General features: G+C 40.2%; 1 protein-coding gene across 2 annotated transcripts in view; it reads left to right on the top strand.

The window, feature by feature from the left end:
- LOC149151312 (sec34-like family protein) overlaps positions 1–21,651 on the top strand; it is a 300,763-nt gene that overhangs the window by 216,438 nt on the left and 62,674 nt on the right. For both annotated transcript variants that reach the window (XM_089439315.1, XM_089439314.1), the window contains exons 20-21: positions 5,599–5,685; positions 5,836–5,898. In XM_089439315.1, coding sequence (XP_089295441.1) covers positions 5,599–5,685; positions 5,836–5,898 — 150 coding nt within the window. The remainder of the gene's footprint in view (positions 1–5,598; positions 5,686–5,835; positions 5,899–21,651) is intronic.

Genomic DNA, 21,651 nt, shown 5'->3' with positions numbered 1-21,651 from the left:
AGAAAGCACCTAAAGAGATGATAAATCATCTTCCACATGCTAAGACACCAAGCTTATGCAGAAGACCTTTCGAAGCTATCACAAGTTTCAACACTCCCTCCTAGCAAGGAAGGGATTCTCCATCACCCCAGTTTATCTCAAAACTTCACAAACTTCCCTTTGACTAGAGGCTTGGTGAGAATATTTGCCACTCGCTCTTTTGTGGAAATGTACAATAATCTCACAACACCTCTTTGGACCTTGTATCTGATGAAGTGATATATGATCTCGATGTGCTTGGACCGATCATGACACACAAGATTCTTAGAGAACTTAATACAACCTTGATTGTCACAGTGAATCATCGTTGGTCCTATCTCCATATCAAATAGTCCTACAAGCATCTTGCCTAAAAACTTGCCATAAAAACTTGCCATACTCGCTGCCATGTACTTTGCCTCTGCTAAACTAAGTACAACTGATTGTTGCTTCTTGCTGTACCATGAGATCATGGATGATTCGAAGCTGAAGCAACATCTCAATGTGGATATTTTGTCCACAACACTAACTACCCAATCAAAATCTGTATACCCTTGCAACTCTACTCCAACTATGACATATCTCAGTCCAAAGTCTACCATACCTCGTAGGTACCTCAGCACATGCTTTGCTGCCACCTAATGAACTTGTCTTGACTCCACCATGAACTGGATGAATGTGTTTACAGTGAAACAGATATTCGGCCTAGTGTTGACTAGATACAACAAGTAACCTATCAACTGCCTGTACAATGTGGGATCCACCCACTTTCCTTCAGAAGCACTTAGCTTCTTCAAGTTAGTGATCATCGGTGTAGACATAGGCTTGTAATTCTCCATCTTGAACCTCCTCAAGATCTTGATTGCATACTTTCCTTGTCCAAGAAAAGTCTCTCCTGGATGATGCCACACCTCTAATCCCGAAAAGTTGTGCATCGAGCCGATGTCCTTCATCTCAAATTTTGAAGCAAGATCTTCCTTGCACATCCCTATAAGCTTCTCTGAACCTGTCAATAATAAATCATCCGCATAAAGTATGAAGATGAGCAACTCACTCTCAACAAGTACATAGTACAAGTTGGAGTCCACCTCACTCTTGGTGACGCCCAAACCAAGAAGATATCTATTGATCATGGCGTACGATGCGCATGGAGCTTGCTTCAGCCCATAAAGGGCCTTCTTCGACCTGCATACATGAGAATCTCTCCCTTGTAGTTTAAAGTCCTAAGACTGCTCAATATACACCTCCTCCTCAATCACCACGTTGAGGAAAGCAATCTTCACATCCATCTGATTTATCCTCCACCCCATGTATGAACTAATGGACATAACTGGTCTAGTGGATGCATATCTGGTGACAGGTGCGAATGTCTCCTCGTAATCTACTCCTTCTTGCTGGGAGAACCCCCTCGCCACAAACCTCGCTTTGTACTTCTCGAAACTGCCATTAGCTGCATGTTTGTTTTTATAGATCCATCGAGAATGACCACAAACTTTCCCTCCAGTGTCGACACTATATCCCATATTTCATTTCTCATGATGGAGCTATACTCCATCATGGAATCCCTCCAAACTTGCTCATCTGCAACTTCCTCAAAAGTGGAAGGCTCAGACTTGTTGACATTGCTTGATAATGCCAGATAATTGGGAAATCTTGTCGATGGTTTTCTCTGCCTTGGGGTGCTAATAGGAGCCTCCACATGCTCCTCAACATCTCTCAAGGTTTGTTTGGTCCATCTTGGCCTCCTCCCAGTAGAGCTTGATGCAATATCTAGATCATCCTCCAAATCTACGGACTGTGTCCCTGCTGCTGTTGCTGTTGGTCCTCGCTCAACTTTAGGAGCTTCTTGCTCTTGATCCTCTACCCTTGTTGGCTCTTTCTCATGAGACCTCCTAAGCATCCCGCCCTCATGAAATATTACATATTGAATTAAAATAACTTTCCTCTATCCTGGAATGTATACTTCGTAGGCCTTTGAGACCTAATTGTAGCCGTCAAATATGTCCCTTTCTGATAGGGGCTCCAGTTTAGTCCTCTTCTTTGTGGGAATGTGGACATAGACTAGACTACTAAAGATGTGCAAATGACTCATATCCAGTTTCACTCTTGTAAACATCTCCTCAAGAGTCATGTCCTCCAATATCTTGTGAGGACTCCTATTCTGCATGTATACAACTGTATTGCAAGCCTTTGCCCACGAAAACATATGCAATCCCTGATCATAGGTCATTTCCCTTGCTGCCTCCATTATGGTTCTATTCTTCCCCTTGGAAACCCCATTCTGCTGAGGGTTGTAAGGTATCGTGAACTCCTTAATCCTTGCTGTCCCGCAAAAATCCCAAAAGTCGTTGGAGGTATACTTGCCCCCATTATCTGATCTCAACACTTTAATATTCTTCCCGGTTTGGTTCTCCACAACAACTTTGAACTCCTAAAACTGATCGAGGACCTCATCCTTGGTCTTCAGGAAGTAGATCCAAGTTTTGCTGGAAGAGTCATCTATGAATGTCGAAAAGTACAAAGACCCTGTAATTGATGTCACGGAGATAAGACCACAAATGTTTGAATGCACCAAGTCTAGCACTCTCTTAGACTTGGTCTCCTTGTGAGGATACACAACCTTCGCGTGCTTGCCAAGTGCACACCCTTTACACACTCCATTTTGTTCCACCTTGATATTTGGAAAACTTGTAACCATTCTTTGCAACATAGGGAGATTTCTGTAGTGTAGGTGTTCCATCGTCATATGCCATATCTCACTCTAGCTATCATTCTCATGTATGAGAGCCTTCACCGATTGTCCTCTCAATAGATAGAGATGCTTCTCCCTTCTCCCAACTACTCGCTTCTTGCTAGGATCAATTCCTTTCGGCCTAACAACCACTTCATCTTTAGTGAAGTTAACTTCTAGTCCTCTGTCTTTTATGGGTAAAACTGAAATAAGATTCTTCTCCAAACTCGGTACATACAATACTTGAAAGAAGATTCTTCTCCAGACCCGGTACGTACAATACTTCGTTCACCTCATGATACCACCTGAGTCCATCTGAAACTCAATACTTATAGTGCCTTCTACTGCATACTTGACCTTATCACTAAGCTCTACATCTATATCCCCTAGGCTCCCTGTTCATGTTGGTGAAGACGCCTCGAGATCCCGTCATGCGACGAGATGCTCCACTATCCACAAAGCAGACACCTCTCATGATGGTTCTAGAAAGGCATGACACCAAGGTAATTTTTCTTCTAACTTTTAGCCATCTCATCCATTTGTGCATTGGCTGTCGTAGCTATCTTTCCCTTGCTCTTCTTCTTGTTTGGACATTGACTAGAAAAATGCTAGAGTTTGTGACATGTATAGCACTTGACTTTGCTCATGTCCTTCTCCTTTTTATTCTGTGAAGGTCCTCCTCCACTTTGGCTCTGTTTGGCCTTCCCTTTGTCCTTTCTCGCTTGTGTAGCAAGAGCAAGCTCATCATTCTCCTTAACACCCTTTTGTTGTCCTCCAATTATTGTGTTCTCGTAGATCTCCTTTTGGATGAAGTCATCCCACAACCGAATCCAATCAGGAAGCTATTGCCTAGCAAGATCCCATTCACAAAGGTGGTCCAATGCTTAATGCAACCCTTGAGAGCAACTTTCACCAACTTCGATTCAATCATAGTTTCCCCAACAACTGCAAGCTCATCATGAGCCCACTGGATCCTCGTGAGGTAAGATGTTACGGTCTCAGAGTTATTCATCTTGATGCTGTTTAATTTCTGCCACAACACCTATTTCTTGTTTTCATTTGTGTTCCGATAAAGACTGGTCAAAGCTACCCGCATCAGATGTTTGATGTTGTTCCCTGATATGTGAGGAATTATGTGATCACTCACAACATCCAAAATTATGCATATTGATTTCATATCTTTGAGGTTATGCTCCGCGACAAGGTTTGGAACCATTCATTTTCAAAGTCATGGTAATTCGCTCCTTCCAGGTACTAAAATTAGCAACCCCATCCAACCTGTCTTCATATTGCAAACTACTTAGTGATGCTATCTTGACAAATTGATTACGGCCACAAAACCTAGTTGCAAGATTTAAAAGTAATTCCGCTATTATAAAAAAGAGACTCGCTACTAGTAGCAAACCCTAGTGATTTTGGATCTCTCTCTTACAGTTATCTGGAAAGCTCTGATACCATGTTAAATCTCCTCATACCAACCATATCTATTTTCTCATAACAATTATTTATTCCCAACAATTTATTTAATTAACAAAATAAATCTTGAATTACCGAAAAATAAATTTGATGGTATTTTAACATCTAGAAATTTATGCAGCGGAAATAAATCAGAGAGATCAATCAAACATTGCAATAAAAATAATTCACCTACAACGATTCTCTGTCATTTTTTAATCTAGAAAATCAGGGTTTCCACCCACAAAGAATTTACAAAAAGAAATATAGTGACTAGAACCTACAACTTGGCCCCACTGGAATAATTCGGCCCAAGGAAAATCGGCCAACTAGAAATAGACCTCTGAAGAAATTCGACTTGGAGAAAATCGGCCCACCTCTCACTAGAGAATCAACCTTTGTGCACTTGCAACTCAACCCTGGCAAATCGTCCTCCACAACAACTGCGCCTTCTTCTCACTTCAACAACTCGACTTCTTCAATTCCAAGCAAAACTGTCTCTTGGAAACACCTCGAAATTATCGCTGTATTCTTATTCCTTCTCCTCAGTGAAATTGAGCCTCACGCTCCAGAGAATTCACTCTCTCTTTTTTGAGAAAATCGCTTGCTCAAAAATGTTGTAGCTGCCTCTCTCTCTCTTGCATTCTTGTGTCTTCACCTCTTCATTAGACTTCTTTTATAATCTTCATTAAGCCCAAATCCCTAACCCTAATCTCCTTTCTAGAAGATCTTGGAGATCAATGGTTGAGATCATTTTTAAGTCACTAAATTATTGATCCTTAGAAAATGTCTTAATAGTCCACAATAATTAATTGACTTTAATTATTGTACTTTTCCTAAGTTAGACTTAGGAAAGAAGACATAAATTACTTATTCCACCAAGTAAGCACCTAAAGAGGCAATAAATCATCTTCCACATGCTAAGACACCAAGCTTATGCAAAAGACCTTTTGAAGCTACCACAAGCTTCAACAAAGCTTCTAAAGTTAACTTCAATGTGAAGAGCACATGTTTGTCCAATGTGCTTAACTTACATTTGTGAATGCTTACGCATATGAAGAATATTTCACACAGATGGAAAGCATTGATGTTTGCATCATGGATAACTAATTCACAATGAAAATTTTTGGTGGTATTCTATATTGTATTTTTTCTTAGAATAAAGTATTATAATAATGATTTTTAATTTTGTTGTCGGGATTCTGTAGAACTGTTGGTGAATGGTATAACAACAGCATCTATTTAGATATCAACTAGTGATGTAGCACAGAAGTAATATATTGAAATGGAAGCATTTTCATCGTAGCAAATTATTCATTAGTACTTGTCTATTTTTATGGGCATAACATAGTGTTTTTGCTTCTGGATTTTTTTCTTGTAATCTTTTGTTATAGCGTGCAAGCAAGCTGATCGCAAAAAAGGCCTCACCAATGGATGGACAACTTTTCCTTATAAAACATCTGCTCATACTACGAGAACAGGCTTGTATACGTACCTTTAGGTTTCTGTTTGTGCTCTAGCATTTTTTTACGCAAGGTAGACAGTTCAATGTAAGATATATAAAGCTGGGATTTACAATCATTTTGTTGAATAAATTCACTAATTATATTCATGAACCTTGATGATTACAGATAGCACCATTTGATATTGAATTTGCAGTAACACACAAGGAGCTTGATTTCTCTCATTTACTGGTGAGGGATTTAACTTATCACATGTTTTACTATTTACATGACATTTCCTGCCAGTTTTAACCTTCAACCTTTTATAAATGGGATTCTCAGTGGGTCAATCTTCAGGTGATCTAGGCCTTGAATCCCTTGTTCTGATGTACTCTATGTAAATTTAGTATTCTATGCACTGTAGAACCACAGTAAGATCATCACAATGGCAGTGGGCGTTAATTCAATATAGAATGAGAGGATGGAAATATGATTTCCCAATCTTTTACCTTTATTAGAATGTTTGTCTCTGCATGTATTGTTACATTGCATATATGCACATGTAAGACCGTGGTGCCTTCTGTTGCATTCTTGAGACCAAGTTTGTAATTCATAGATGCAACTGTGTCACTCATGTTTTGTCCCGTAATAGCAAGAGATGCAGTCTGAAGGTCTGCCTTCTTTTTTTAACCCATTATGAAGCATCCCATAATGTGAGATTTTGAATACTTTAAATGTAAAAGAAAACTTTCAACTCTAAAATGTGCTTTATGCCTAAACATGGATTCATTGCTTTTCGCCTGTTTGTGGACCGACTCTTGCTGATTCTCAGTGTTTATGGAAATCTTTGGTGTTGAGCTGGTATATATTATTTTTTTAACTTTTCAATGTTAGTGGGTGGGACTTATGTATCGGGAGTGCTTGGGGGGTGTGTCTGGGCTTTTTCATAAATACGCTTACCATCCATTCTCTATAATTTTCCATGGCATGATCCTGCAGTTTAATGCAATTTCACCTGGGCGAATATCAAGAATATTTGGAAGCAAACGAAGCCTTTAAAAAGAATTTGTCGAATATGGCAAGGTCACTACAGCATAGTGTATCCACTGAGACAAGAGGGATTGTTTGGCCTTGCTTGGACTCCCAACATTGAAGGCATTTGGAGGAACTATAACTTCTCATGTGAAGCAACATGTTGGATCAGTAAGCCAAGGCATCACTAACTGTAATAGATTTTATTGAAATGAAAATGAGATTATATTAGTGTCCACTAATGACCAGAATAGGTCAATGGGATTTGAAAATATCTCATGGAATAATAAGAAAATGAAGGGTGACTACAGCATCACTTCCATGAAAGACATAAAAAACAAATGACATAGTGACAGATAAGAGGGGTTTTAAAGTTTAAATCCAGAATAGATAAAACCTCAACAATCGTGTAAAGAATAGCCTTGAAAAGGAGGACAAAGAGAGCAAGTGATACCACACTGGAGAGAGGAAGTCAAAAGAGAGGGAAGATGTTATAGAAGGCTGAAGCAATGGTATCAGCACTGAATTGTTCCACCCCAAAGACGATAACTGGTAGAAATATTGGACAAATGCTGGTCAACTAAAAACTACATAAAATATTGGAATTTTGATAAAAAAATAGGTCTTCATGTACATCCATGTAAATACAGCATACAGTGTATCCACTGAGACAAGAGGGATTGTTTGGCCTTGGTTGGACTCTCAACATTGAAGGCATTTGGAGGAACTATAACTTCTCATGTGAAGCAACATGTTGGATCAGTAAGCCAAGGCATCACTAACTGTAATAGATTTCATTGAAATGAAAATGAGATTATATTAGTGTCTACTAATGACCAGAATAGGTCAATGGGATTTGAAAATATCTCATGGAATAATAAGAAAATGAAGGGTGCCTACAACATCACTTCCATGAAAGACATAAAAAACAAATGACATAGTGACAGATAAGAGGGGTTTTAAAGTTTAAATCCAGAATAGATGAAACCTCAACAATCGTGTAAAGAATAGCCTTGAAAAGGAGGACAAAGAGAGCAAGTGATACCACAACGGAGAGAGGAAGTCAAAAGAGAGGGAAGATGTTATAGAAGGTTGAAGCAATGGTATCAGCACTGAATTGTTCCACCCCAAAGATGATAACTGGTAGAAATATTGGACAAATGCTGGTCAACTAAAAACTACATAAAATATTGGAATTTTGATAAAAAATAGGTCTTCATGTACATCCATGTAAATACAAAATTTAAACACCAAATATGGAACGTTTTCTCATGTATGTAGTATTGTAAAGTTGGATATAGTGAAATGGAGCCAAGTGCAGTACATAAATGGACCAAATTATATTAACATTGAGGACCTAATTGGCCCACAGAGTCCATAAATAACCGTAATATTGTCTACAATGAAACCAAATTACATAATGATCGAATCTAGATCCTCTACATTGTCTGCATGGTATGCTCGACACCTTGACTTGATGCCCTAGTGGGTCCAACACCAATGTTCGTATCTTGTGGCAGTGGAAGCAGCTGTAAGTCGTCCAGGGTAAGTCTATTCATGATAAAAGGGGGTATCATTAATATATCAAAATTAGGTTTTAGGGTAGTTGTACTGTTTTAGTTTTTGGTGTTTTTAATTTCATGTTTAGTTTTTCAGGGAGGAGGTGCAACAATGCAAAATTGGTCAAACTTGGCAGTCCCGACTCCAGAGCATTGTTGTCTTGACCTGACATGTTTTGGCCTTGGTCAAGACCAAAATTGATCATATCTGGTTTGCGAGGCCTGTTTTAACTTAAAACATCCCAAAACTGATCTGACCCTTTGGTATTTCCATTTCTGATTCAGTTCTGATAAAATTGTGTAGAAGTAATAATTGGCTAGATGAAACTTCTTAGTTGCTACCGGGATATCTCAGCATATTGTTCTTCTTGAATCAACATTGTCATTGAAAGGGGCTGTGATTTTTTTTGCTAATTCAACTCTTGATGGCTGTTTCACCGCATCTCCTTTTCAAATCTGAAATGACTCCCATAAAGAGTCAACAGCTCATGCTCTAAACTCAGCTCTTGTTCCTTAGTCTCATATCATCCTAAGTGTCAACCACATATGGTACTTGTTGTCGCACAAAGTGTCTAGGCACCGTGACAACTCTCAGAGTAAGGGCTGTCACTCTGTTCAGACTCTGTTCAGACTCTCTCCTAGACAAGTCAAGGGGGGTAGTCCCTAAGATGAATGAATGAGGATAGCGTGTGGAACACAAGCTCTAGGAGATTTAAAAATGAACAATTTGATGGATGTAAACAAGTCCTGGTTAACTGAGATGAATATATCAAACAATTAATACGAATAAGACACAACCACAAGATATAATTATAGACCAGTGCCTTTATATTCAATTAACCAAAAACTAGATAAAAACAAGTTATCCAGAGCAATTTATAAATGTGGCGAAAGTGACGATCATGAACGATTAAATGTAAATGCCCAAAACTTTATCATGCAATATATTCTAGCAATTAAATACCATGAAGAGTTTAACTGCTAAGCAATGATCCCAGATCTCCTCTAGTTAATGTTTTTAAAACATTAATCGCACTTGACAATAGAGAAATCATTAACACACTTGACAATAGAGAAATCATTAACACACATAGGACACCAAGGAACTTTAGATTTAGAATTTAACAATCTCTTAGGTAAATATTTTTTAATGTGACCAAAAAAATAAAAATCAAAATGACTTAATTAAATTTAAATTTTTATGGGCCTTAGGCCACATAAAAATAAAAATTTCTCAAGTGTGAAAGCTTAGATTCCATTTTGATTTATTTCATTCAATGTCAAAGTCACCATTTTTTTTAGGTTTTTAATGTTTCTTATTTTTTTTTTAATTGAAAAAAAATCAAAACAAAAATTAAAGTGAAAGCAAAGAAAGAAAGAAAGAAAGAAAGAAATAAAGAAAGAAATTATTTTAACGTCCACAAGGCTAAAGATAGCCTATGGGACATATTGCTTCTTCATCTGCTTGATGTATTCGGCCCTTCTTCTGTGAAGCTTCACGAATCACAATAAATGCTCCTAGCTTCTTAACAAACCCCTTGCTAAATAGATTATCCCAAGAGCTAGCTGCCAACATACCTTCATAACTTTGCTTGTTGTCTTTGAAGGCATCACATTCTAAAATGAAATGTTTTTTTGGTTTCCACTTTTCTGGAAGGACAAAAAATGCATACCCTTTCCTCCCACTCTTCCTTTGGCATTTTCCAGCGCCCTGTTTCACAACGGAGTTGATGAGAATTAGTCCTTAATTGAGCAATAAGAATTTTGGCTCTCCAAAAGATATTGGCCTCTATGTATGCTTTTGGTTGATGATTATCAGTGGGATTACACACTTCAATATAGGAATTTTTCTTTCTTCCTAGCTCCTTATCCCAAGTACGTTTGTGGAACTTTTCCATAACAAAAGCTTTTATCTCTTTGTTGTTTATGGGACATGTGTTCAAGCAAATACCCCATTTACTAAACCATTTGTTATTTTGCTGCATCCAAGTTTTTTTTCTCTTGCACAATCTATCATTAAAGACAACCTTAGGCCATCTACCCTCTTCCATTTGCTCAATTTTTTTTAAATACCTTATGACTCGCACCATAGCAATTGCTTCAATAGGAGCAGTCCCTGTTTCACTTAACAAGATATCATAAGAAACTGTACTTTTAATCTTAAATTTGTTTGTAATCAAACGCTTCTGAATTTTCTCAATTTGTCTCCACTGCATGTCGGAGGTACTGCTAGCCCACAGTTCACAACCATAGAGAATCACTAGAATCACTAGAAGCCCAAAAAGAGTTTGAGTGGTCTTCCAGTCCCATAACTCTGCCTCTCTACACCTATTTTGAAAAGCATAAAATGCTTTCCAACCCCCTAAAGTTCTTTTCTTTCTACAACCATTCCAGCTTAGATTTTTGTTGAAGTCAATTCCAAGGTATTTGTAATCCGCAACTTGTTCTAGAATGTTGTCTTCAAAGTAGAACTTATGCTAGTTATGTTTTCTTTTCTTAGAGAAGACCACTACTTTCGTTTTGCTGATATTGACTTGCATTACCACACTTCTACAAAAATGCTCAAGGGATAGTAAGGGCTCTTGCAAACCAAGAGCCGATTTAGCAATTAGAATAAGATCATTTGCATACAAAAGAAGCCTTATAACAAACTTGCACAAATAGATACATCACCCCCTTGCGAATTTAACCACCCCTCAAGCTTGTCGATATATAAACCAAAAAGGGTAGGAGACAATGGGCAACCTTGCTTGACCCCGATATTGCTTCTAAAACTTTCAGAAATGCCTGCTGAAGTTCTAATTTTGACTTTCACCTCTTCATACAGCCTATGCACAACTGCTCTCAAATGTTTAGGGACTCCAAGTTCCTCCATTCTCAGCTAAAGTTTATCCCTAGGAACCAAGTCAAACGCTTTTCTGAAATCAACAAAGCAACAAAAGACTTCTTCCTTTTTCTCCCAAACTTTTTCAATGATGTGCCTTAAAGTTATACAATGATCCACTGTGGAATGTTTAGGTCTAAACCCTGCTTGCCCTTTAGCACGCTTATCTCTTTCTTCTGCCACTTGCTAATTTTGTTTTCTAGCATGCTTCCAAATAGCTTTGCAAACAAAGGGTTTATCATGATGGTCCTATAATTGGATGGATTATTGACATCACCGCTCTTGAAAAGAGGTATTGCCAGACTAGTTGTCCAATATGTGGGGAGCCCTTGTTGTATGATGTTGTTGAAGATTTTTGTAATGTGAGGTGCAAGAATCTTTGAGCCCCACTTTAGATATTCTGCTTGGAGTTCAACTAAGTCTTTTGTTTTTTCAACACCCAACTTCTTGATACCCATCTCTACCTCTTGTACAGTGAAGAGTTCAGTATCAGTGTTGACGAAGGGGGGATTGTCAACCTTGGGAACCTGCTCATAGAGTTGTCTTGCATAGTCAAACCATTTAGAAGCTGTAATATTATTTCCAATTTGTATCTTTTTTGGCTGGAGCTCCTTCCAAAATAATTTGGGATTATTTTTCCCAAGGAAGATTAGTTCTTCCCTCCTTGAAACCATGAAATCAGCCTTTTTCTTGCTTAATAACTGCTTGTAAGATTTGAGTTTTATGTTATCCTTGTTTCACTCTTTCCACATTCTCCTTGCCTTTTTGCATTCCTCATCAAACCAAGCAAGCATTAACTAGAAAGCAATTTGTTTCAGACTTCTTAATTTTTGTTCTTTTGCACTTTGCAAGTACGCATTGAATTAAATGTGTTAATTCATGACTATGAAGGCCATGAATTGTAATTTTCTCCTTCTCAAAGAGCCTCTCTAGCGTCATTTTGAAGGTGTTACAATTTTCTGGGGTCAAAAGAATTCTACCCTGTGGGAGATTTTGTTGGACATGCTGAATTTTTGACTCTAATTGTTTCTTTCCAATCCAAGAGAAACATAAATAAATTGGCTTGTGATCTGATTTCAAATCCCATAGTTGATCTCCAACCAAAACTTCTTCCTTTTTCTCACACAAACCATGTGAGCAAATTACATAATCTACCACACTTGCTCCATTGTAAGAACTGCAAGTGAAATTACCGAACTTTGCCCATCTAGTCAAGCCATTACAAATGACTAAATCAAAGGCTCCACATAGAGTAAGCAATTGTTCACCAAAGAGATTGCAGCCCTTGTCCTCTGAAATTCTTTCCCACTGAATCAAAGTTAAAAAATAAAAATAGAAGATTAAATTTTTTGGGACTTCAGTTTTAGTTTAAATAAAAAAATCAAAACAAAAAAAATGAAATGTTAACAAAACAAATCAAAAAAGGAAATCAAATAAAAATTTTCGAATTTGTATGAAAAAGAACTAACCCTAACAAAATATGAAAACATAAAAAGCGCAAACCAAAAGAGGTCGAATGTTTTGTGTTTGGTTGTGCATGTAGGTCGATGGAGGAGGCAGCATGTAGGTTGAGGTTGCAGTGGGCAAGGAGAATGCAGAAGGGAAGAGGAGCTGCGATTGGCAGTAGGAAAGGAAGCCGCGGGTAGGGATTTACGTTTTTTTTTCTTTGCAGGTTGAAGAGAGAGGACGTAGATGTAGGGACGATAACGAGGGAAGGAGAGGACACAGAGAGTTAAAGACTTCGGAAAAGGGGACGCCGAAGAGCATTCAGAGGCTGCAGTGAGCCACTGGAGGAGTTGCGAGGGTGAACGCAGAAGATATGGGAGAAAGAGGTGCGAGTAGGGAATCCGAGATGCAAAAAAAATGCAAAAACGCAGGCAAAAAGAAGAGCGAAGAGGAGATAAAAAAACACAGGCATGGTTAGCAGGTTCAAGGAGAAACTTCAAGGCCGCGGGGAAATGTAGCAACCTTTGGAGCAACATAGAAAGGTAATGATCGAGCGATAATAATGGAGGAATAAGGTGTTTCTAATTTTTTTTGAAATTTGCAGCAAAAAAACCCTAGGCAGCAGAGAAATGGTAGCCTAGAAACTCAAGATAAACCCAGAAAAACGAATTTCACACCAATATATTTTTATGCTTCAGATTTGGCCTTGAAACCCTTAAAAGTTTCCAGATCTAAAAAATTTAAAACCCTTGGACTGCAAAAAAGTTTGAATAATATCCCTTAAAGCGATGTTGAAGCTAGATCTTACCCTCCAGGGCCCAGATCTGGCTTCAAACAGGAATTATCCTTCAGATCTGTACCTGTAATGACAAAAAGAAACACTGAAAAATGAGATATACAATGATAAAATTAAAAAACCCCCAAAAACCAACTAAATTACAATGATTATAAGCTGAAGGATCTAAGTAGCCAGATCTATTGTTATGCCACACAAAAAATTAAAAATTCTAATTTTTAAAGGAGGTGCTAACTTGAAACCCTCCGTGTATCACCAACAAAATCTTATGATAAGCCTGGAGCTAATTTAGTTGGGCTCTTTAGAAAATATGGATTGGGAGTTGGCTGATCCAATTGAAAACTTCCCCTAACGCTCGAGGATCTAAAATCAAGATTTCTCAGCAAAATTCAATCCAACCATAAAAAATAGAGCGATAAAATAATAATAAAATTCAGACAAATGAGTGGAGTGAGGGGAGCTTCATGTTGGACAGGATGGCTTGGGATCTTGGCATTGAAGGATTCTTTCATATTAGGACAATGCGGAGTTCAGGGACGATTCAGTGGCACATCTAGGGCCTTGGCTCATGTTGCAGTGACAGTGGGGAGCAATAGTTAGAGAGGATGCTTGTTCACGTATTGCTTGAGTACAAGCGATTTTTGGTGCATTGGAGGAGCTTGCTAGATGAGAATGCTACTTGGGAGGGCGAGCACATACTTGAGCGTCTAGCATTAAAGTTGCTTGGTGACAAGCAACATTTGGGAGGGGAGGATTGTAATGTCCCTTCCTACATTATTTTGGAATAGGATTAATTTCTACATTTTGGGGCCAATTTTGGAGGTGATGGGGGCCCATTCAGTTTTATTAGGAGGCTAGACTTAGTAGAAGTTATTTCGATGTGGTTAAGTTATACATGGGGGCCACCCACGCTAGGGGAATTCACATTCCCTAGTTTGATTTGCATGGAGGGGAATCGATGGTTAGGTGAGGGACCCACGATAGTGGGAAAATGGAAGGAAAAATGCTCCACGAAATATATATAAGAAAGGCAGCTCTCCTCATTTCAACATCTTATCTTTTGACATATTGAACTCAATCTTAGTTGTTCGAGCTACTTAGCCAGGTTACTGTGCTGTTTAGCACACGAGTGTCTCTGAGCGGAGATCTCAAACCTTGCTTCGGTGGAGTTCAAGTGCCAACCCTAGAAGGGAGTTCCTCTTCATCTCAGTTCGTAGTAGCAACAGGGAGACGAGTTATAGTAGCTGTAAGTCGAGTACTAGCTGTTGGAATTTCTAAGTCTGACTGTTAGAAATCCTTCCTTTACTTTCTGATTTATTTCTTCCTACTTGTTCTGTTATTTAACAAGTTATTTACCATGTAAATACTGAAAATAAATACAAGTACAGTCTCAACACATATAGATCATCAACTAAAGGAAAAACAAGCACACAAGTGACATCGTTATTTTTGGACTAATGTCCTCGGAAAAACCCAATGTGGGAAAAGCGGTGCAACTATTTGAGGGTTTTATTATTAAGTAGTTTCAGAATACAATCTGGGTGCCAGAAATGGCTCACCGAACAGAGAATGCCCTCGACAATAGTACCTCTCAGTCGGAGACAAATATCAGCCCCAGTTTGCCCCACGAAATCTACTAGCGTCAACCTCTAGGGTTTGCGTCAGCGTCTCTAGCCCAACGTCTGCCCAGCATCAGCCTCTTTGGCCCAGTGTCAGCCTCTTTGGGCTCCGCATTAGCCTCTGGAGTCTCTACGTCTCCCACGTTGGCCTTCCTCAGGCTCTGCGCAGCACCTGGCTGCCTCTGGGTGGCCTCTGGCTGCTTCTCCGTGGCCTCTAGCTAGCTTTGCGTCAACCCTCTCCTGGCTTCTGCGCTGATGCTCTCGGTACTATCTCCGCCTCTCTGCTACTGCATTCACTGCCCCTCAGCTGCAACTTTGATCAGCCCTTTGATTTTGTTAAATTATGGTATGTTCTATGCGTAGAGCAGTGTACTTCTTTTCTTCTTATTAGTCACTGATAAACAATCACATATACATTAAGTAAAGTGCAGATAGAACATTAAACGATCGACATAAAACAAGCCAAGACAGGAGACACAAGATGTGGCAGCTAGCGAGGGACAAACCCCAATTCGGGAAAACCCTTTGATCAAATCTTCTTTTTATCTTCAATAGTTCAACAGAGAGAAATAGTACAAAATCAGAATTTTGTAATTTTATATCAGCAGCAGCGAACCCTAGATCAACAAAGTCAAACTTAGTCAAACGAGATGAAATTGACTTCCAATATGCTTGGTCAATTTTCTGGTCATTTAGTCCTCGAACAGCCTGAAGAAGCAGCCCATAAACAACCCCAAAAACACAATCAAACTGCTGTTGACTGAAGTCAACCTGCTGCCCCAAACTAGGGCAGTGAACACTGGTCAAACCAGAGGTCAGATTGCCTCGGTTTGCATGCCAAAATCTGTGGCCTGCCTAGGAGAGGCAGCCACACCAAAACCGCACTCCTAAATGGTCAACGCTTGGTCAACGCTGGTCAAAGAGATGACCTACAACTTCTGCATCCTTCTTTCTCTGTCTTCCTTGCCCTACTGCGTCGTCCTTCTTCCCATGTGTGAGCTACTCCTTGTGTAACCCAAAGCTAAGGAGAGAGATAGAAGAATGAGTGAGATGTGATGAGTTGATAATGAATCAACCTCACTTGTACTTATATGATTTGTTGGGCATGTGTGCGACACATTTAGTTGCTGGCTGACCTTGACAATTTGTCAAGTAAATACAAATAAATTCATATCTCCATAAATACTCGTTGGAATCGGATGATCTTTAGATCAATCCTACACCTCTCGACAAGAGGAATCTAGGAAAAATATCAGCTACCATAAATAAGATGACCCACATGGAGTTTGGCCCTAGTTGCCAATTTTAACACTTCCTCTCAACTAGGGAGAACTCCATCTGCTAATCCGTCTAACCGTCGGTACTGTCCCAGCCATCAAATGCACTGCCTTGCACGGCTTGGCACTGCTCTGCTCTGCTGAACTATGAAGAAGAAGAGATGATCGAGGATGTATCATACCATCCTCCACTAACCCGAAGTCAGGCTCAGAGTGTGTCAACCACTCTCACTGATCCTAGATTAGTATCATTGGTCCTAGATCAATGGAGGTCATCCTAGCATAGGGAGTACGGTAGATACAATGATGCGTCCATCGATAGTACTACTAATGGTCCCTAACCCCATTTCCTTACTCATTGATCAGATGAGGTTCTTCCCATGAGTCCCAGACTGCATGGGTAGGATGCCTCGACAGGAGAACTAATCATCCTGTCCACTGGAGAACAAATCATCTTGTCCAACAGTTTGCACAGGAGAACTAATCATCCTGGCCCACAGGAGAACTAATCATCCTGTCCCATTGTCGCCACGGGGTGTCACAGGGGATGGTTGAATCTTTCACCCTGTACATAGCACACCACCAGGGGATGGTGAGTCGCCTTGTGGTCACATGTCGCTCCAAGAAGTACCCCGTGCCCCCCTGGAGCTCCCAGAGCTCGATATATGCATCATACACGACCCTCATAAGAGGGTCTCTCAACGACACCAAGTTGTTCTCGGAAAGTCAAGAATTTGACCCTTCCCATGGGCTTCGTCAAAATGTCGGCGACCTGTTCATTTGTACTGATATGTTGGAGCCTTATTGCTCCTCGCTGTACCATATCCCGGATATAGTGGTCCCTGATATCTGTGTGCTTGGAGCGATCATGAAATACGAGATTCTCTGATTAACGAATCCCGCTCTGGTTGTCACACAGGAACACAGTGATATCCAATGTGAATCCAAACAACTCATTGAAGAGATTCTGCAGCCAGACTGCCTCACAAGAGGCCATACTAGCAACAATGTATTCTGCCTCGGCGGTGCTCAAAGCCACCGACTTATGCTTCCTGCTCATCTAGGATATCGAGGTAGATCCCAAAGAGAAACAACACCCAGAAGTGCTCTTTCAGTGCACCACACTGCTTGCCCAATCAACATCGGTATATCCATGCGGCCTCACATCTTCGGCAGTGTATCTCAAACCATGTGTGATTGTGCCACGAAGATATCTCTACAGATTCTTAGCACCAATCCAATGTGTGTGGTGAGGCTCAACCATATGTTGACTCAATGTGTTGACTGCAAAGCATATATCCGGATGGGAGCTCACCAAGAACATCAATGCTTTGATGAGTTGACGATACTCGATAGCATTTCGTAAAACAGATTCAGCAGCACCACCGCTTAACTTCTTGAAGTCAAGCTCCATCGGGGTAGTCACGGGCTTGCAGTCCACCATACCGAACCTTTCCAATATCTTCACCACATATTTTCCTTGAGATAGGAAAATCTCCCCTGGTTTTTGGTAGACTTCCAGTCCTAGGAAATAGTGCATTAGTCCTAGGTCCTTCATCTCAAACTCAGAAGCCAACTCCCTCTTACATTTGTGAATGAGAGGGTCTGCACCTGTTAGAAAGAGGCCGTCAACGTTCAACACCAGTATGAGAGGTTTGTCATCTTCAACCTTAAAGTAAAGGTTAGGGTTGGCTTCACTCCTAGTGAATCCCATCTTCATCAGGTAGCTATCGATCCTCTCATACCACGCTCAGGGTGCCTGCTTCAACCCATAGAGGGCTTTCTTCAACCTGCACACGTGAGATTCCCGATCATGAATCTCAAATCCTTCGGCTTGTTCCACATAGACTTCCTCTTTGATCGAACCATGCAAGAATGCGGTCTGGAAATCCATCTGATGTAGGTTTCATCCTTGCGAAGTAGCAAGGGCTATGATTGAGCATATGGTGGTATATTGGGCAACAGGTGCAAATATCTCGTCATAGTCTATGCCTTCCTTCTGAGAGAAGCCACGAGCAACAAAACGAGCCTTATACTTTTCAGCACTTCCATCAACTGCATGCTTTATCTTGTAAAGCCATTTCGAGGTGACAACTGCTTTGTCCTGGGGTCTAGGGACCACATCCCAGAGATTGTTTTTCATGATGGACTCATATTCCTCAGTCATAACATTCTTCCATACTTGATGCTTGACAACTTCTGCAAATGATGAAGGCTCATTTTGGATGATTGTGCTCATGATGGTAAAGTATCCCTGATACTTGGTCGGCTTCTTACTTTCCCGAAAAGTCCCTCTAGGTGCAATGTGTCCTTCAGCATCATCAAGTGTCCCCCTAAGCCATGAAGGCCTTTTCCTAGAAGAGGAAGGCTCTTGCGGAGGGGGATCAATAGGATCCATAGGTTCTTCCACATCGGGCATCGTCTCATCTTCCTTTTCCTTCGGTTCCCTGGTGTCAGCGTCTTTAGATCCCCTTTGAGTAGGAAGATTGTCAACTTTGCTAAGAGCCATATCTTCGTCAAAGCTGACATCATGGCTAATCTCAATTTCCCTTTGACCAACCACACAAATTCTATAGCCCTTAGTATTTTCGCTATAGCCCATGAAGATTCCTTTCTTTCCAAATGTACCCAATTTATTCCTCTTCTCCTTCGACACATGAAAACATACAGGACTTTCAAAAATTCTAAAATGAGATACGTTAGGTTTCTTACCAGTGAACATTTCTTTGGGAGTCTTGGAACCCAATGCTTGATGAGGGCATTGGTTTTGCACATATACAATGGTATTCGCAGCTTCGGCCCATAGAAACTTCGGGAGTCTTTGATCATGGAGCATACCACGGACAACTTCCATAATCGTACGATTCTTCCTCTCTGCCACACCATTCTGCTGAGGAGTATATGGTGTTGTAGTCTCCCTCTTAATGCCAGCCTCTTTGCTAAAGTCATGGAACTCATTGGATTCATACTCAGTCCCATTATCAGTCCTTAAAATCTTGATCTTCTTTTCGGTTTGATTCTTGATCAAGGCTTTGAAGTGACGAAACCAAGTGAACACTTCATCCTTCTTTTTCAAGAAGTTTATCCAAGTCTTGCGAGAATAATCATCTGTAAAAGTGAGGTAATATAAATATCCTCCCAAGGAGTTCACAGGCATCATACTAGATATGTTTGAGTGAACCAACTGCAATATATAGGAGGTCTTGCTTTGGCTTGAGGGAAATGGTCCCCTTTTGAGCTACCCTTCGGCACATCCAGGACATACACCTTCTTGCTCTACTCGGAACTCGGGCATCCCTGTCACCATTTGTCTTGCATTGGGTAGAGCTTTATAATGAAGGTGAGCAAACCTCCGATGCCATAGTTCGGACTGAAGTGATGTGTCACAAGACATGACACCCAGCAGACTTCCTCTGACCTGATATAATGAATTGACTTGAAACCCAAGAGTGAAATCTTCTTTAAAATTCTTTTTCCATACATGTACCTTGCCATCGATGAAGGTCACCTTGTAGCCTCTGTCTTCCATTGCCGAAACTGACACCAGTTTCTTTTTGAGATTAGGTACATATAGGACTTCTTGCAAATGAATTGTATTACCCTGATTCAATTGAAGAGTGACAATCCCTACGCCTTTCACGGGATATTTTGCGTTGTCCCCAAGAACAATTTCCAGGTTGGTCTCCTTCTCTATCAGATTAGAGAGAGCTTCTTTATAACCAGTGAAGTGCCTTCAGGCACCACTATCAATAAGCCAATTTCCTAGCGAGTCCGAGGGAGCAGTAGTAGAGAGGGCTGCGTATTATTAACAACATTAGATTCATTATTGTTAAAGGGTTGTCCTCTTCCTTGATTTCCGACATTTCTTTTACCTCTGTCATTGGACCTGCCATTCCTTTGATTGCCTTGAGAGCGATTTTGGTCATCGTCATGGTGTGAGTCCCTTCTATCAGGGCACTCCCTCGCATAGTGGCCCATTTTGTTGCAATTGTAACATTGTCCTTTTCTTCCACCCTTCGGTCCACCCTTCGGTCCAACCTTTCCTTTGGATTTAGCCCCAGAATTGTTTCTTCTTTTACCATGAGAAGAAAAGGCAAAGGGATTGCCTTTAAGTGCGGGCATTTCTTGCTCTTCCATCCTTGTTTCTTCTTGAATACATCTAGCCATCAGTTCCTCAAATCCTGGGATGACATTATTGTTGAGAAGAGTAGTCCTGAATATATACCATTCAGGTGGTAGTCCTCCAAGAGTTGTGATAGTCATTTCCTTGTTTGGAACTACTTCCCTAATAGATAGGAGATCATTCTTGATCTCAGTGATCCTTAAGAAATATGCTTGCATACTCTCATCTTTTCCCTTCTTAATTTCCTTCAACTTATTTCTAAGGAACAAAACTTGATTTGCATCATTAACTTTAAATAAACTCACCAGTCTATCGTAGATTTCTTTGGAGGCGCTTGTCGATAGAGTCTCGGATGATCTTCTTTGCTTTGACTTCTCCTTTGGTCCACTTGCTTCTGGAAGCAGCGAATGCATTTGATGGAGACGCAACAATATTGCCTCTCACATGGTCTGACACTTCCTGATCTTCTAAAGTCAGATCGAGAGACATCTTCCATCCATGATAGTCGAACTTCTCACGGAGGTTGTCTTCAGTGTGGAAGAGTGTTGAGGACCCCATGAAGTTTTTAGGATAGCCTTGCCAACCTTCGGTGATTTCTCTTGCTCTTGCTCTTGCTTGGGCTTTGTCTTCACCACAGCTTTGATACCATGTTAAATTATGGTATGTTCTATGCTTAGAGCAGTTTACTTCTTTTCTTCTTATTAGCCATTGATTAGCAATCACATATACATTAAGTAAAGTGCAGATAGAACATTAAATGATTGACAAAAAACAAGCCAAGACAAGAGACACAAGATGTGGCGGCTAGCCAGGGACAAACCCCAATGTGGGGAAACCCTTTGATCAAATCTTCTTTATATCTTCAATAGTTCAGCAGAGAGAAATAGTACAAAATTAGAATTCTGTAATTTTATATCAGCAGCAACAAACCCTAGATCAGCAAAGTCAAACTTAGTCAAATGAGATGAAATTGACCTCCAATATGCTTGGTCAATTTCCTGGTCATTTAGTCTTCGAACAGCCTGAAGAAGCAGCCCATAAACAGCCCCAAAAACACAGTCAAACTGCTGTTGACTGAAGTCAACCTGCTGCCCCAAACTAGGGCAGTCAACGCTGGTCAAACCAGAGGTTAGATTGCCTTGGTTTGCATGCCAAAATCTGTGGCCTGCCTAGGAGAGGCATCGACACCAAAACCGCACTCCTGAATGGTCAACACTTGGTCAACGTTGGTCAAAGAGATGACCTGGAACTTCTGCATCCTTCTTTCTG

Source organism: Pinus tabuliformis, chromosome 9 (assembly GCF_031772625.1).
Source record: "Pinus tabuliformis cultivar Carrire ecotype Pingquan chromosome 9, CPIR1, whole genome shotgun sequence".
Classification (NCBI taxonomy): Eukaryota; Viridiplantae; Streptophyta; class Pinopsida; order Pinales; family Pinaceae; genus Pinus; species Pinus tabuliformis.
This window is presented reverse-complemented; position numbering and strand designations above follow the sequence as displayed.